Below are 16,672 nucleotides of genomic sequence, written 5' to 3'. Positions count from 1 at the left end.
GGCACTCTTCCCATACCCCACCCCACCCCCCCAACCACCGCCCAGCCCCCACCCTCCTCACTGGAAGGCAAAGGTGCTGCCGTAGAGCTTCTTGGCAGTCCGGAACCGAGCCTCCTTGGCAGGAGGGCTGCTCAGCAGGAGGAACTGGTGTGAGGTGTGCATGAACTTCAGCTGCTGCCCAGGGTGGGGGTGGGGTCAGGAAAAGAGAGCAGAAATCGAGATCAGGGAGGGAAGGGTTGGCTACAGGGAACAAATCAGGCTTGCACTGACCCCACAATAGGGAAATATGCATAGGCTCAAAGACTATGTTGATGGACACAGCCAACTAGGCACATCTAGGACCATTCTGGTTAGCTAACTTAGAGCATCTCCCTACCCCTTACCAAAAATTTAAAGGGAAGTGTAGAGGGAGAATGGTCACTTACCCTGCTGAGAGGTAGTTTGACAATGTGTGACCTGTTGCTAGAGATGATCCTGGGAAGAAAAAGAGAAAAAAGGAAAAGGATAGAATAACTGTGTGGTTAGGCTATACTGAACAAGCAGCATTTCTCTGCCCCTGGGAGAAGAAGCAAGGACTCCTGGGCTGCCTGAATTATGTGAAATGTCCAGGTCATTATCTGGGTATTCCTTGTTGGTAATAATGCTTGTGTTTAAAAATGTAAAAGGTAAGCTACTGGCTAGAGACCAGCTAGTTACTAGAGAGTTAAACAATGGATGAAAGAAAGAAGGGGGAAGGAAGTGCTGCTACACATAGGAAGGGAAAAGGATAGAACAAAAGGAAGAGCACAAGAGGTCACTGCCAAAAAAAAAAAAAAAAAAAAAAAAACGGCGAGCTCTGAATTAGTATAGTGACAACTTATTCCTGGTATTTACAGACTCAGAACTGGGTCTCAGGATCCATCCTGCCTAAGCTCACAGAAAGCCTGAAGGCTCTCACAGATAGGGAGGAATAGAGAGAAAATTACTGTTTAGATTGGAGGAAGAAACTAGAATGATCTTCCTATACTCAGGTCTCTCTTCAGAGCAAATAAATCTTTTGCCTTTTTAGCATTAACTTCCGGAGGAGTTGGGGGACGACTAGAGTGTATATATAGGCTGAACTCAGAGGACAGGAGAGAACAAAGGCATAAAACATTGAGGGCTAAGCGAGAGAGCACTATCTCCTACAGTGGAAACTGTTTTTTTGCGCCTCATCCATGTACTTGTGATGCAACCTGGATGGTCTATGCCTGGTCATTCCTCATGCAAAGAGAGAAGAAGCTTTTGCATTAGAAAGTACTGATGTCAAAGGCTGACTAGGAGGAGTGAGGCAAGCTAGAAGGGGAAAGTTATGTCAGGAAAACAGAACAGAAATCAAGATCAAGGAAGGAGGGCAGTAGAGAATAGTCAGAATCTTTGCTAGGAAAAGGGAATAACAATAGTGCCTCAAGGATCTGGGTATTCTATGTCATCAGGGAAGGTTCTGAGGCAGGGAAAGGGGATTGTAGGATGAGACAGACCTCTCTGGATGAATAGAAAACTTAGTTGAAATGAACAATGTTAATTCCTACACGCAAAGGACACTCAAAAACCTATTAGTGGTGACTACCATTAATAACAATGTATTATATTCTTGAAAATCTCAGAGTAGATTTTAAGTGTCCTTACCACAAAAAATGAGATAATGTATATGTTAATTAGCTCTATTAAGCCACTCCACAATGTATACATATTCCAAAACATCACGTTATACATATTAAATATATACAATTTTTATTTGTCAAATTAAAAAATAAATTAAGGAAAAAACCAAACCTATTGGGAAACATGGAACATCTAAAGAGAACTTAAGAAATCAGTGTCAGAATTTGTGGGCTCTTTGTAGGATCTGGGTTCTTGTCAAGGCAAGGTGTATCAATAAAACTCCAAGAAAAAGCAGCCATACTGTCTATAACCTGAGGAAAGATGCTGAACACCTCTAAGAGAAGATTTAGGCTCCATGCCCAAGACCTCTTTCCCTCCCCCTGCCCCAGGGGATAAGTCTCTATCCATACCATTGCAGAAGAGGATGGGCCAGGGGATCCAACTTGTCCATCTGCTTCTTGATTTCCAAATATGAGCCCTGTAAGACAGTGGCCATAAGGTTATCTCTCAGGAGAGGTAGGAGCCCTCCCGCTTTCCATAAACTGACTATCAGGGCCCGAGTAAGGTAGGCACCAAAGGCCACACAGAGGAAAGAGGAGATGGGGTTCCCACCCTCGAGGCGACCCAGTCAGGTTGGGGAGACTCATAAATAAATGTGAAAATGATAATGCTTACAAAACAACATGCAGGTGGGTCTCCCTCATTTTATGCAATTCCTACCGCCCTAAAAGTTGACGGTAAATCAAAAAATAAATAAAATCAATGTCCCAGAAAGATTAGGCTCAGGAATCCTGTGGTAAACATTTACATAAAGAAAAGACTCCTTCTGACAAGTAAATTATCCCTCCCAGGTGTATCATATGTGTTAATCTGAACTGTGATATATAGGATTTGCTGAGAAGAGGCCCACCTGTAAATGTGAGTACAAATGAATGTCTATTCATGCAGAGACTGCAGACGAGGGGTGGGGAAGTCTGGTGAGGGACAGCCTTGAGTCAAAGGATGGTCACTGCTCCATGTGGCTGCCCCACCCCTAGAAGGATAGAAGATGTAGGCCCCTGGGTCTAGTTCCTTACCTCCAAGCTCCCTCCTCACCCTCCCAACCCTGGACAAAGGTCTCTCCCTCACTTCTCTAATTCCCTAAGAATTTTGAAAAAAATACTCAACATGAAAAATTTGAAGAAATCAGCAGCAAAGGTAAAGGTTGAGAGAGACACTAGGCATGAAGAAAATAAAGAGGAGTAGGGCCGGCCCGTGGCTCACTTGGGAGAGCGTGGTGCTGACAACACCATGTCAAGGGTTAAGATCCCCGTACTGGTCATGTTTTTTTTTAAAAAAAAAAAAAAGAAAGAGGAGTAACAAAGCTTACAAAACAGAGAACAAGAATTGGGAAGGTTAAAGAGGGAAGACTAAAGAAAATACAACGAGGAATTTGAGTAGCTTCTCTAAATCTCCACCCCACTCCCACAAATTATAAGCAGAATAGGGCAATTGAACTGGGCAGGCAGAGGGCAGGGGACAGAAGGCAGAATACCTGGGTCATCTCCCGGATGGACATCACACTATCCAGAGCTTTCTGAAGCCGCTCATAATTCTTCTTCTGTGGAGAATCAATAGGAAGAGAACCAGATGAGGAAAAGTGGAGGACAGTAAGATGTGATGAAAAAAAGGGCGAGATGTCAAAAAAAAGTCTAGGCCTAAAGAAATAGAGTAGTATGTCATGGAAAGAATACAGATTTAACGTCAGACAGTTCTGGGATCACAGGCTGGTTCTCATTTATCAGCTGGAGTAATAGGGTAAGTTACTTGACCTGTTAGAACCTTAGCCTCTCTGTTTGCAAATGAAGCTAATTCCTACCTCTCTCACAGAGATGTTCAGAGAATTAAATAATCTATATAAAGAATCTATTACATAGTGCCTCATATATAATAATGACAGTAATATTGAGGCACTGTGCTGAGTCAGCTTAACTGTGATATGGTGTGCCCAGACATTTGATCAAACTTTATTTTCGGGTGTCTATGAGGGTGTTTTTGGTTGAGATTAATCAGCAGACCAAGCAGACTGCCCTCCATAATGTGGAAGGGCCTCATCCAATCAACTAAAGACCTGAATAGAACAAAAGGGCTGACCACCCCCACCTCGAGTAAGAGGGTACTCCTCCTGGCCTAACTGCTTGAGTTGGATTATCAGTCTTTTCCTGCCTTCAGATTCAAACTAAGAAACTGGCTTGGGCTGGCTATTTAAGTTGATTAGAGGACAGCCTTAAAACACCAAAGTCATGGGTTTGGATTCCCGTACTACCTAGCTACCCAAAAACAAACAAAAAAAGAAATTGGCTAGTTCACGGGCTTTCAGACTAGAACTTAAACCATAGGCTCTACTGGTTTTTGAGCCTTCGGACTAGGACTCGAACTACATCACTGGCTCTCTGGAGTCTCCAGTTTGCTGAATGGAGAAGATGGGACTTAGCCTCCACAATCACGTGAGGCAACTCCTCATAATAAACCTGTATACCTCTCTCTCTCTCCTATTGGTATTCTCTGGAGAACCATGACTAATACAGTACTTTACACATATTTTTGGTTATTTTAATAACAATTCATAAAGTAAACATCAACTCCTTTTTACAGATAAGGAAACTGAGGTTCAGAATGGTTAAATGACTTGCCTAACACCATTCAACTAGGGAACAGCAAAACCTCAAATGGAGTCCAGGTCTGTATGGCTCCAAAGCTTATATTCTTCCCTACCGTGATATAACTAACATTAATTCTTCTCCCCTCCCTCTGACAAACTCAGCTATTTATTCACTGAAACAGCTAAATCCTAGGGTTCAAGAGTTTCCAAAACCAAGTGTTCCATTTCTTCTGTCCCTTATTCCAAGCTGTTGTGTACACTAAACTGACAGCCCATAGTCTCCCACTGTCTTTTAGCATTTCTTTCTTTTTTTTTTTTTTTTTAAAGATGACTGGTAAGGGGATCTTAACCCTTGACTTGGTGTTGTCAGCACCACGCTCAGCCAGCGAGCTAACCGGCCATCCCTATATGGGATCCGAACCCGGGGCCTTGGTGTTCTCAACACTGCACTCTCCCAAGGGAACCACGGGCCGGCCCGTCTTTTAGCATTTCTGATCCTTATCCCTCACTTTCTTCCCAAGTAACTATACCTTAGGGTTAAAGGCCAGAGTCTTGGGATCAGTGGGGTCCACCACAGAGGGATAAGGCTCAAAGATAATGCTCTTTCTAGGAGACTCCAAGGCTGCTCTACACATGGCAACCAGCAGATCCACCACCTAAGGGAAAGGAGAAAAAGGAGGCAGAAGCTAAATGATTTCTCAGTACCAGGAGTCATACAGATCCAGCATTTCTCCCTGCTGTTCTTTTACAAAGCAAATATGGCTTTTTTTTTTTTTTTTTTTTTTTTTAAAAGATGACCGGTAAGGGGATCTTAACCCTTGACTTGGTGTTGTCTGCACCACGTTCAACCAGTGAGCGAACCGGCCATCCCTATGTGGGATCCGAACCCGGGGCCTTGGTGTTATCAGCACTGCACTCTCCCGAGTGAGCCACGGGCCGGCCCGCAAATATGGTTTTCTAATTAGAAAACACAAACTCATTATAAAAACTCAAGTAATACCAAAGTGACTCAAGATAAAAACCATTCCCCTGCCCCCAAACAAACGTCATTCCTCACAGGAAACTATTGACAAGTTTGATGTATATCCTTCCAGATATTTTTCCTATGGAAATAGTTATTTTCTTATATAGACAATTTTACTACACACATTGTTGTATTTGCTTTTTTATATAACTATATGTTACAACTTTCTATCCATAAATAACAGCTATATATGAGTAGTATCCCCACTGTGAGGACATACCATAATTTCTTTAACTGGACCTGCTACAGATGGAGTTGTATCCATTTTTTGTTTTACAAACAATACTATAGAGAACATCCTTACATATTAAAGCATTTTTGGAGGGTAAATTCCAAGGAGTGAAATTGCTGAGTTTCCCTGCCTTTCTTGATCCCAATTCCCCACCCGCTTTTCCCTCTCCCGTACCTCTGCTCCAGTAGCCACCTCTTCTGCAGCTCCAGACATGACTCCCAGTGTGTAGAAGGAGAAGACGCACAGTTCACGAGTACAGACAGCTGGCTGAATGTACATATTAAACAGATGGTGATGGTAAAGGGTGTGCAATAAGAAGTTGTAGAGAGAGAATAACATCCTGAACTTAACTCTGGAACAAGGTAAGAATTTGAGGCCCTCTAAGACAGGAGAAAACTATCAATAAAGCCTTAATTAAAATATCTTACTGATAAGTTTGAGAGTTAATGCTGTCTCCTCTATGAAGCCTTCCCTGACCTTCCAAGGTAATCAGATGCTCTTGATTCTGAGCTTCTGTTCATATCTCTTCTATATACTTAACATATATTGTGATTTACAGTTAAGTGTCTATTTACCCACCTAGACTTGGAGTCCTTGAGGACAGCATTATAACCAATCATCTTAATCAATATTTGATCTCTATTTTAAAATGCTGGGTGGGGACTATATCCTCAACAATATTCTCATGTCTTCATTTCTTAACAGGACTGCTAAAATTTGTTTTCTGAGAAAAACAATTATTTCCAGAGTCTCAGGGAATATGGACAGAATTCTACCTTTACTACAGATTCAGCAAGTATGAAATAAACAAGAGATGTGGAGTAAAGGAGCCTTGGCTAAGGAAGAGAGTCACAAAGTAGTGACCTATACCTTGAGCATGGACCCATTCTGGAAGACATGCTGCTCATCACACACCACACAGTACTCATTCAGTGTTGGAATCCTCTGCTCTGCATACTTCATGATCTGTAGAGAAAACAGATTCTAAGTCTTTTGGAAGTATAGGAACAGATATGAAAAATAACATGAGCTTTTCCAGCTACCCTCCTTTCTCTCAGCCCTGTCCCTAAGGTGAGATCACTTCTAGCTAATGCAGTTGGAGTAATGGAAATTTTATTTAAAGGTGGTATCTGAGCCTTCATTGCAATAGGCAGATATGGGGAGAAAGGCTGATAGAGGGAATGACATGAACAAAGGTAACAGAAGACGCAAAAGTGAAAGCATGTCCAGGGAATAAACAGATTTCAAAAAGAAGCAAAAGACCAGTAGTGGCCGAGCAGTGAAAATAGCTCTGTGAGGAAAACTGAAGAGCACTTCAGCAAGGGATCATAAGGAAATTTGTGTCAATCCTTCTCTCATCTTGACACCTACCCATACACTGAAAACTTGCTGTGCCTCATTTGGCACTTAATTAAAAGTGTTGTCTTCCCAATAACGCTATAAACTTCTTGAGGATGTAAACTATGTCTTCTGTTTTCCTATCCACTTAACATTTAGTATAGTTCTGGGAGCAAAACAGCTCAGGAAAATTTAACTGAGAAGCTGATTAAATTAAATTAACATCAGGTGATCAGGTGGGTCAGACAACAGGGAGGGGTTTGGGGATGAAGCTTTGGACTTGATTACCTGGACAAGGAATCCATACTCCAGTGTGGGGATGTTCTTGCAGTGACCACTGACCTGGTGAGAGTAAACAGACAAAGCCCATGAGCCTCCTATGAAACTGGGGTTTAGAGAGACCTCATGCCCATCACCTAGGATTCTCCTAAAGTAGCTGAGCCGTAGCTCGGATTGGCCTAAGTAATCCCAAAGCTAGACAAAACACCTTTAGACATTTTTGCCAAAAGTTCTGGAAAAGAGCTTGCTTGTCCTCAGCCCTCTTCAAAGTAGGTAGAGTAGGTTATTACAGCAGTTGACTACCAAGTCCTAACCACAGCCTAATAAAATCATACATGACTTCTTGCGAAGCCCATCTCTAGACTTTGTGCTTCATGGCAAGTTTACTATCAGAGAAGCTTCAAGGGAGTTTAGATATATTAGTTTTCAGCTATTAAAAAAATGTGTTCCATTCTGTCCACTCATTGTACATGCCCAGGTTTGATTTATGATGCCTGGACAGCCATACTCCCACATTTCCACTCCCACCCTCCTGATGCCCAAGACAAACCCTCCCCAGCCCATGTACCAAAGGAGAGGTCCGTGCTGGGGGAGGGAGGAGGCCCACATGCTGGGGGCACAGGAGACCTGCCTGGGGGCTGGGAGGGTAGCCAAACACCTCCACTTTGGGGTTCTTCATGGTGCAGGAGATAGAACGGTTCATGAGGCGCCCAACCCTAAGCTCTGGTACACCTAGCTTGCCTTTCAGCATGGAGTCCTGTATGATAGGGAAACTGGGAGATCTAGGGAAAGAGAGAAAAAAGGATTGGTGAAACTGGGGGCTCAGAATGAGCCCTAAAAGGGGATTAGAGGTAACTGCCAAAAGTCCTAAGCCAAAGACAAACTCATCTGAGGAAAGTTCTATTGGATCTTAAACACTGTTGAAACAAGTAGATCACACATCTGAATTGATTTTTATGCCCTTATTTGTGTGTTCTTCAGACTGGGACAGAAAGGACAGGCAGATCCTAGGTCACTATGGCATTTATGCCAGATATGAAATGATCCCTTGGAGAGGAAGCCTGTTTCACTTAGTGTATGCACATGCAAACGTGAGAGAAAGAGACATACACATACACACAAACACATTAAGTGGTCAATACTGTGCTAGACAAGAAGTTGCATCCCAAAGAACCTAATGGGTTGACTGTCAACAGTGGTGCCTGGGAAGCTATAAATCTTGTTCTGTATCTGCCTTTGAGAAAATCAGAAAGCACCAGGGTGAAAATGTAGACCTGGGGTCAAAAGTTGGAGGAATATTTATTTCCAGAACTTAGATAGTAAATCAATATATCCTTGAATAACAGAAAGGAGTTGGTGCCTGTTCTCTGACTCTGCCTCCTTAGGATAGGGAATAAAGATGAGGGCCAAAAAAGGAAATATCAAAAGATCAGCATACATTTCTCCAAATACACACCATGAGCTAGGTGGTGTGTTTTACATAAAGGACAGGTATTAATATTGGGTCAGGAGTAGAAGGGTAAGGAAACATTGGGGACAGGACCATGTGAATAGTACAGTAGTTAAAGGTAAAGAATTCAGGACATAGGGAGAGGATAGACAAGATAAATTTAGGTAATCAAGAAGGTGGGGGTGCAGGCCAAGACAACACTAAGGTTTAGAGATGATCACCCCTAAGGGAGCACTTACTTGGGGATGGGTGAGAAGATGCTGAGGCCAGCTCGGAATTTCTTGATAGTACCACTTGCCTTGAACCAACTGTGCCTCTTCTCCTGCTGGGTCTTCAAAAAATCGTTGCTCAGATGTTTCCATTGTTGGGATGTGAACATACCCAGGATCCTGAGGGATCAAAGAGAACAGAGTTAGGCAAGATTAGGCTGGGAGGCAGGTCAAGAAATAAAGACTTAGAAAGGTAACTAATTTAAAATTCAGACCCAGGGACTGCAAAGCTAGTTGTGGTGGGGGAGTGTGTGTCTGAAGACCCCCCCTTGAAATGACCTTAGCACATGGAAATGTACTGCCCTAAAGCATTTCTTTACCCTAGAGGGTAAATACCCACTCCTATTATCTAGCCTAATGGACAATAAAAATTCTGAGATGCTTCATCTTTAGAAGGAAATCTCAAAGGTGAGCAGTCAAAGGCTGTGAACCTTGAGATTTATTGCCAAGAATGACTACACTGACAGTGGAACAGAAGTGGTAAGACAGAGGTGAGTACCAGCCTTTGCCTTGTGAGTAGTAAAGAAAAGGACTAGGGACATGAGGGGTACTAACATTGTTAGGTGAAAAATTACATCCCCAAATTTACGTTTTCCAAACTTAAGCTGGGCCCTCAGCTAGACTTGTTAATCCTTTCACTTGTTTGTCATAGTTCTCTCCAGCATTACTCAGTTATTATTCTAAATCCTTTTCATTTTCTTTAAGCTTATAACTTTACCTACAACCAATAACCTCTCTCCCTTCCTAATACATAAAGCCATCAGATATCAGCTCCCTTAATTTTTCAACCCTATTACAAAACCTATTTCCACTTCTACTCTTACCTTGATCCCTCCATTCTCTGGAGAAAAGGTGACCCTCCTATTTAAGATCAATTTCTCTATTTGTGCTCTAGGTCTCAGTCCCTTCTTGCTTTTTTAGGGATCTTGACCTACCAATCATCCCTCTCTTCTGTTAGTTCCTTTCCTAAAGACTACAAAAAATTTCAACTTTCTATACCTCAATCTAGCCACCTCTCTTTCTCCCCTCCTATCCTCATCCAAATTTCTCAATCTATACCTCCTGTCTCTACTTTGTTGCTGACCACTCACTTCTCAACCTTCTGTATTCGGTTTCTACCTTCACCACTCCACTAAAATTGTTCTCACCTTGATTCTAAACTCAACAGATGCTCCTAAGTTCTCCTCCTTACTTATGTTCTCTGGTATCTGGCCCTCCTTTTAGAAAATCTCTTTCCCTGTCTTCTGTGACACCATTCTTTTCCTATTTTTCTCTGACTTCTCTGATCTACCTTCAGTGTTTCTTTTTCTTCCTACCCTGCTGGTTTCTTCAGTATTTTGCCCTTGATCCTATTTTATTTTCACTCTATTATGCTCTCATCTTTAACAATTTAATATTCACTGGTTGCAATTTCCACACACATACTGATGCATATCTTCAACCCTAACCCCTCTTGGAAGTACCAAATCGACATATATTGAGCATCTCCAGTTGCGTATGCCAAAGTTACCTGTAAATAATATGTCTAAGATGGAACTAATTATCCTCATCCTACAAACCTGCTCCTCTTCTGATATACCTATTTAAATTGGTGGTATCACAATTTACCCACATATCTAGGCTGGAAATCCAGGAGTAATTATCCACTATTCCTTGGCTCTTAAGACCAAATTCAACATATCCAAATCAGTCTTCAATTCTTATTGATTTTACGCTCCACAAATCTATCTCATCTCCATTTTCATTTACAGTCACACTTTAGTTCAGGTCTTTATCAACTGTCATAACTAGACTTCTACAAAAGCATCCTACTAAACTAGTTCTTGTCTCTTGTCTCATCCCCTCCTACCCATTTTGCACAATGCTACCAGAATGGTTTTTCTAAAACTAAATCTGACCATGTCCTTTCTATGCCTAAAACCTTTCAATGTTCCCACTGCCTACACAATAAAAGTTGAAGATTCTCTCTGATTTGAACCCCTCCCTACTTCTCTGGGTTTGGTTCCTACCACTTTTCCCTTGCATTTTACCAGCAATGTTTTACTTGAAACTAGCCACACATACTGCTTCATGTTACTATGCCCCTGCAAATGTTATTCACTCTCAGAGTCTGTCTACACAGACAACTCTTATCCATCCTTGAAAGAATGAAAGAGAGATGAACAATGGTTTTCATTCACAGCTTTCCAGTGGCCACAAGACTGAGTTATTCCTTCTCTGTTCTTTCTAAGCCTGACATATTCACTTATATTAGAACACATATCCACTGGATTCTATGTGGAACTTCACTGAGGATAGAAAATGTGCTTCATTTCTCTTTGTATACCACATACTTAGCATAATACTAAACAGATTCAATAAACTAAAGTTTATTGAAGCTCCTAGAGCCCCACTCCGAAGAAACCACACAAGGAAATATGAACAGCATAACTCTGATTCCAGCATTTCCTTAAATGCTAAGTAATAATAAGCCTCTCTTTTTACCTCCAGAAGCCTTAAGGCTGATACCCAAGAATCACAGGTTCCTCCTCCACAGGTATAAACTTAGCTCCCCAAATTTATTTTAGCTTTTCCTGGGCACATATCAGAAAAACATTTTTGGAAAGAAACATTCCATCCAAGGCTTTGCCTGTCCATCCACATATGTCCGCCTCTTTCCCTCACATGTCCATGACCAGAAAAGATCAAAGTTCTTACTTTTTCAACTGAAGACCCAGCCCAAACCCTTCCTTATTCGATGGCTGGAAAACCTCAATTGATGGTTCTGCAAAGAAAAGAGAAAGCTCCTAGTATGCACATATCTCTATCCTCCTGAGAGTTCAAAGCCATAGTTCAGTGGAACAGCTTCCTTAGATTCTAAAAACAGTAGCAACACGATACTCTAAGCAATAATGGTGGAGGAGGAAAACATCTGAGGCAGATGGCAGATTCTGGAAGCTAATCTCAAATGACATCAGTAGGAAGTTGAGGACAGGGGAAGGTGATATCTCAGAACTAGAAAAAATAATTTCATTAACCAAGAAGGCCTTTAGAGGATGGCTATCAGGTGATAGGGGATAAAGACACCAATGACAAGAGACTGAAAAGCCCTACCGATGATCTGCAGACTGAGCCCAAGGGCCTTGGTCCTAGTTTTTCTCTACCTCAGTTAACTCAGGACTTTGGATTAGACCACACTCAGAGCACCCACTTGCCCAAAGTCACTGCCTTTACCTGGTCCATCAAGGTACTGTGAGAGAGAAAATCGCAGCCTCAACACAATAGGTTCTGTCCGGAGGACCTTCCACGCTGTAGAGACTTCCTCCTAAAAGAATAAGGGAAATAGTTTCCAGTGTAGCAATAGAGAAGAATGGGCTTTAAGTTTCCCCTCTATGACATACACATGCACATGACAGTACACACCACTGTCTGCTGATGGTCTAGGAAAGAAAGAGAAGAAGAATATGTGCTCCAAATACAGCACTCAGGAACAAGACTCCTGGCCTACATAATAAAATCCATAAATCCAGCTAGACATGTTGGCAGGTACTAGCACCACTTACATCGAGGAAGCTGATGTTGATGTGGAGGTCAATGTCCACGTCATCGATAGTTCCATATTCTCTATAGAGATACAGGTGACCACAGGTGAGATTCATTAAGAGAGAAAGAAAGGAACAGAGACTGAAGTAGAAGGAGAACTGAGCCTAGGGACAGGGGAGAGGGAAGGGTGGAAGGCAGTTGTTTCTAGGGTCTTAGCTACACCCTCAAGCCACTTATATAATCCGGACCTTCTCCAGGCCAAAAAAGCCTTTCTTACCTCAAAGGTGAAACTATCAGCCTAGAAGGGACTAGCATAAGAGGGAACTTACAAGAAAAGTGGCCTTACTTCCCTACTAACTCCTGTCAGCCAAGCTTAAGTATTCTGAGCAACTTTTATCATTGAGCTCACAATTTATCCCCCTATCACACCAAAAAAAGAAAAAACCTCTAGCCTTTTAAAAACTCAGAGTAGCTTGCTCCTCTGCCATCCCTGAAGTGTAGTCCCACCTGATGGATACAGAATTCTCACTGTAGATCTCCTTCACGGCTTCAATGTCTGCATCAAGCTGTGGGTGTCGATACAGGTCAGCAGCACAGCTCCCCTAAGATAGTGGAAAAAATGTTGGTAGTGGAGGGGAGTGAAAAAAAATGGGGGGATAGAGAAAGAGGAAAATAAAAACACAAAAAGACACTAGGAACAGGAGAAATCAAACAGCAGCAGTACAGAAAAACTGAAAGCTACTTATACGAAGGGGTTATTGGTGGTGGCCCTAGGTAAGGATTTCATTGACAGACAAGTCTCCCTCCCATCACCATGCTAAGAAAGTTTCAGCAGACCAAATGTAGGTTTTGCTTGAGGAGTTCACATCTTTAAGTTTCCAGCTTTTCCTCCCAGACTTTTACCAGGATACTTAGGTATATCTTCTATGAGAAAGGCTGAAGACTATAGATTTTAACTCAGATTTGTTCTATCAGAAAAGCATTCTGAGAGTCTGAGCATTTTTGCTGAGGACTGTGCCCTGGACAGTGATGGCATTAAGCAATCAGTGAAAGAGTAATTTTTTAATATGCAACCCTGATGAATGAAATGACCCTCACTGGCTAGTTAGGAAAGAGTCAGAAAATAATTATTTCTAACTAAGAATATATGGGTAGCCTCCATATACAGAGGATGTGTAGTATACTCTAGAATGGGTATGAGTCCCAGGCAGGAGCAAGGACATGTGATCAGTTCAGACCACACCAACGTTTTATATTCTCATCTCACCTGTGCTCTAAAACAATCTCTCTCCTGATGTATCCAGAAAGCACACATCTAGACCATCCAACATTGGTCTTGGGGGATGATACCTTACCTGAACTCCATAGAGAAATTCCTCTGATTCATTATCTCCCTCCGAATCATCGTCATTCCAGAACTGGCCTTTGATGTCCTAGTGATGAGAAACATCCTTCATTAAGTCTCAATTATCTCATGGAATAGGGTGGGGTGTGGGATAGGAAAGAGATTCCCACAAAGAATGGGAGAAAGTCCTCTGGGATAGAATAACTGAGGCCCTAATCCCTTTACACCTTTCACCTCACCCTTTGGGAGAGCCTCAATCTCTTCCTGACTCTGACCGTATCCATGGCCTAGCTCCGACTTGGTGAGACAGAGGAAAACAGTAGGAAATTTGGGACTTCTTAAGTCTTGGTAAGATGACTGAGGCTCTGGTAGCCAATGGGGGAGGGAAGCAGAAGACTTCAATGTCATTCCTAAGTATATCTGGGTTCTAGTATAGGCTGGCCTCTTCTAAGATCATTACCCAAGGCAGTTCCCAAGCATACCTAAGCTCTTACCTCATCACACCCTTTCTATCCCTTAAAGTATTTAACTCTTCCCTTTCTTCACAAGAAAATTCACCTACACACACACATCAAGTAACACTGCTTCCATGCCCCTTTTCCTTCCTTTAACTTCAAATAGCCCTCTACCTTCCAAAAGGATGGGAGGGGAAATACCATGAAAAGGTGAGGTCTGCACTTGTTTCATCTACCCCTTGGATGATCAGTTGGAGAGGTTGGCAGTCAGTTCTCACCATTGGGTCAGTAGGTCAACACACACTCCCAGGTCAATGCTAGGCAGCACCCCTCCATACCACTAGCTGAACCCAGGCCAACAAGATGGGCATTTAGAAGGCCACACACGGAGACGACGGAGGGGGTGATATCAGAGGCAACTGGAGATCTGCTGGGTATGACAGGCTCTGCTGTTGTGGTGGTAGCAAGTCACTGTCCTGTGGAAAGTAGACAATGAATGGTTTCATCACCTCTTAATAGCTGGGTGGTGTATACACATGGATACTTATTCATGGATACACTTCACTACACATATATACAGAAACTGGCATGTAAAGAGACATACTTGCATGCAAGTGCACACATACTTGTACATTTAAAGACAACGGACCATGAAAGTACTATACAAACATAAGATACTGCTATTCCATTTAAACTGGAGAGTTGGGATTGGATCAAGTCCCTGTTCTAGTTCATAATGGTACAAAAACCCCTGATGCCAAAAGCGATGGTGGCAGGACCATATTCTTAAGCTACTCTGTCTAGCCAGTCATTCTGAAACACTCTTCAGAGTATCAATCCCCACCAGAGTTAAGAACCAGAATCGGATTTTTTTAAATTTATACAGAAACACAGATTCTTTTTGAACTCTTTACTCCTAATTATTTCTCCATATTGAGCCATGACCCCTTCTTGCACATCAGTATTATTAGAAGCCATTTTGTAGCAATCATAGCTAACTTAAAAAGTCTTCAACAATCTGAACATACTCTGGTAGACACAGTCTGAGTTATCATAGACAAAATAATTCCTTGGAGACATCTTGGAACCTACCCCCAAAATAAAAACACAAGACTGGCCAGTTAGCTTACTTGGTTAGAGCATAGTGCTGACATCACCAAGGTGAAGGCTTCGGATCCCCTTATGTAAAGCTACTAGACCAGTTGTCCAGTAAGGCAAATCATAACTAAAGCCAAAGTGTTTCATTATTTTATAGTAAGTTTCCATTTATATTGTCAGGGCTAGGGCTCACACCCTTCAAACCCATTGTACAGACTGAGTCCCCCTCACACGCAGGTCTATGCTAGGTAATCCGGAAAGATACTGGGAGCCATTGGCAGACGACGTGAGCTCAGTCTGCAGCAGCAGCAGCTTACAGGTCTGGCAGTGGTGGCAGCCTCGTGGAGGGTCATGGGGGCACTGGCAGCAAAAGCTTGCAGCAACAGCTTCCAGCAGCAGCAGCGGCGGCAGTCTCCCCAGGACCCCCCTGGGGGCATCCCAGGGATGGGGGAACTGTGGATAAGAGCCACTCATTCTTTATACTTAAGCCCACAACCTAGGACACCTGGGTGCACATACACAATTACATTAGACAATAACCAAGGAACACCTGAGCGCACGTACATATTTACATCAAATACTCGGCAAGATTCTGAACATCTGAGGGGCCCTGACCATTTTCTTATATTTTCCCAACACCTTATCAGCCAGTTGCCAAAAAAACCCAAAAACAAAAAACACAATGCGATGATAACAAATGCTTAGAAAAACACTAATCCCTGGTACTTTCAGATACAGTTTCCCTGCTTGCTTCTAATTCTAAGGACCCCCAAACCTATACCAGCAACTTTTAGCCCCACTGAAGCCTCCACATACAGCAGGGGGAAAAAAAAGACTCATCTGTCAAATTACCAAAGCTTTAATGGCAGAGGATGACAAAGCTATCCTAAAAGCAGTCTAGAAAAACTTTCTGTTGCTCACTAGATCAGGTCACAAGTATTGACTATATATTGCAATCATCCAGGAAGCTTTTAACATACACTAGTGCACAGCCTCACTCCATAACCAATTAGTTCAATTTCATGGTGATGGATCCAAAGTATCAAAAGCGTTAAAAGCCCTCCAGGTGATTCTATTATGAAATCAAATTTAAAAACCACTGATCTAGTCCCTTCTGGCTCCACATAACCTCAGTCTAATCCACTCCAACCTCAAACAGAAGTGTTCTTGGCCTCTAATATAGTTCTGTTGAACTTTAGGATCCTGTATCAGTGGTTCTCTAAGTGGGGTGAGTGGACAGCATCACTATCACCTATGAACTTATTAGAAGTACAAATTCGGGGCCGGCCCCATGGTGCACTCGGGAGAGTGCAGCGCTTGGGAGCGCAGTGGCGCTCCCGCCGCGGGTTCGGATCCTATATAGGAATGGCCAGTGCACTCACTGGCTGAGCGCGGT

The 16,672-nt window shown here is 42.5% G+C and overlaps 1 protein-coding gene across 9 annotated transcripts in view; it reads right to left on the bottom strand.

Annotated features, from left to right (window-relative positions):
• Positions 1-16,672, bottom strand: part of PARP6 (poly(ADP-ribose) polymerase family member 6) — a 28,937-nt gene that overhangs the window by 9,615 nt on the left and 2,650 nt on the right. For 6 of the 9 annotated variants that reach the window (XM_063090410.1, XM_063090413.1, XM_063090409.1 and 3 more), the window contains 16 exons: positions 14,457-14,654; positions 13,734-13,811; positions 12,886-12,980; positions 12,399-12,459; positions 12,070-12,160; positions 11,554-11,620; positions 8,827-8,976; positions 7,706-7,919; positions 7,147-7,200; positions 6,391-6,486; positions 5,695-5,787; positions 4,795-4,920; positions 3,158-3,223; positions 2,034-2,101; positions 426-474; positions 62-174 (listed from right to left, as the gene is read on the bottom strand). In XM_063090410.1, the coding sequence (XP_062946480.1) occupies positions 62-174; positions 426-474; positions 2,034-2,101; positions 3,158-3,223; positions 4,795-4,920; positions 5,695-5,787; positions 6,391-6,486; positions 7,147-7,200; positions 7,706-7,919; positions 8,827-8,976; positions 11,554-11,620; positions 12,070-12,160; positions 12,399-12,459; positions 12,886-12,980; positions 13,734-13,811; positions 14,457-14,459 (1,424 nt within the window). In that variant the 5' untranslated portion in view covers positions 14,460-14,654. The remainder of the gene's footprint in view (positions 1-61; positions 175-425; positions 475-2,033; positions 2,102-3,157; positions 3,224-4,794; positions 4,921-5,694; positions 5,788-6,390; positions 6,487-7,146; positions 7,201-7,705; positions 7,920-8,826; positions 8,977-11,553; positions 11,621-12,069; positions 12,161-12,398; positions 12,460-12,885; positions 12,981-13,733; positions 13,812-14,456; positions 14,655-16,672) is intronic. The other 3 variants (XM_063090415.1, XM_063090416.1, XM_063090417.1) reach the window with 3 other exon arrangements.

Source organism: Cynocephalus volans, chromosome 3 (genome assembly GCF_027409185.1).
Source record: "Cynocephalus volans isolate mCynVol1 chromosome 3, mCynVol1.pri, whole genome shotgun sequence".
Classification (NCBI taxonomy): domain Eukaryota; kingdom Metazoa; phylum Chordata; class Mammalia; order Dermoptera; family Cynocephalidae; genus Cynocephalus; species Cynocephalus volans.
The sequence above is the reverse complement of the archived record's forward strand: the minus strand, read 5'-3'. Positions and strand labels throughout refer to the sequence as shown.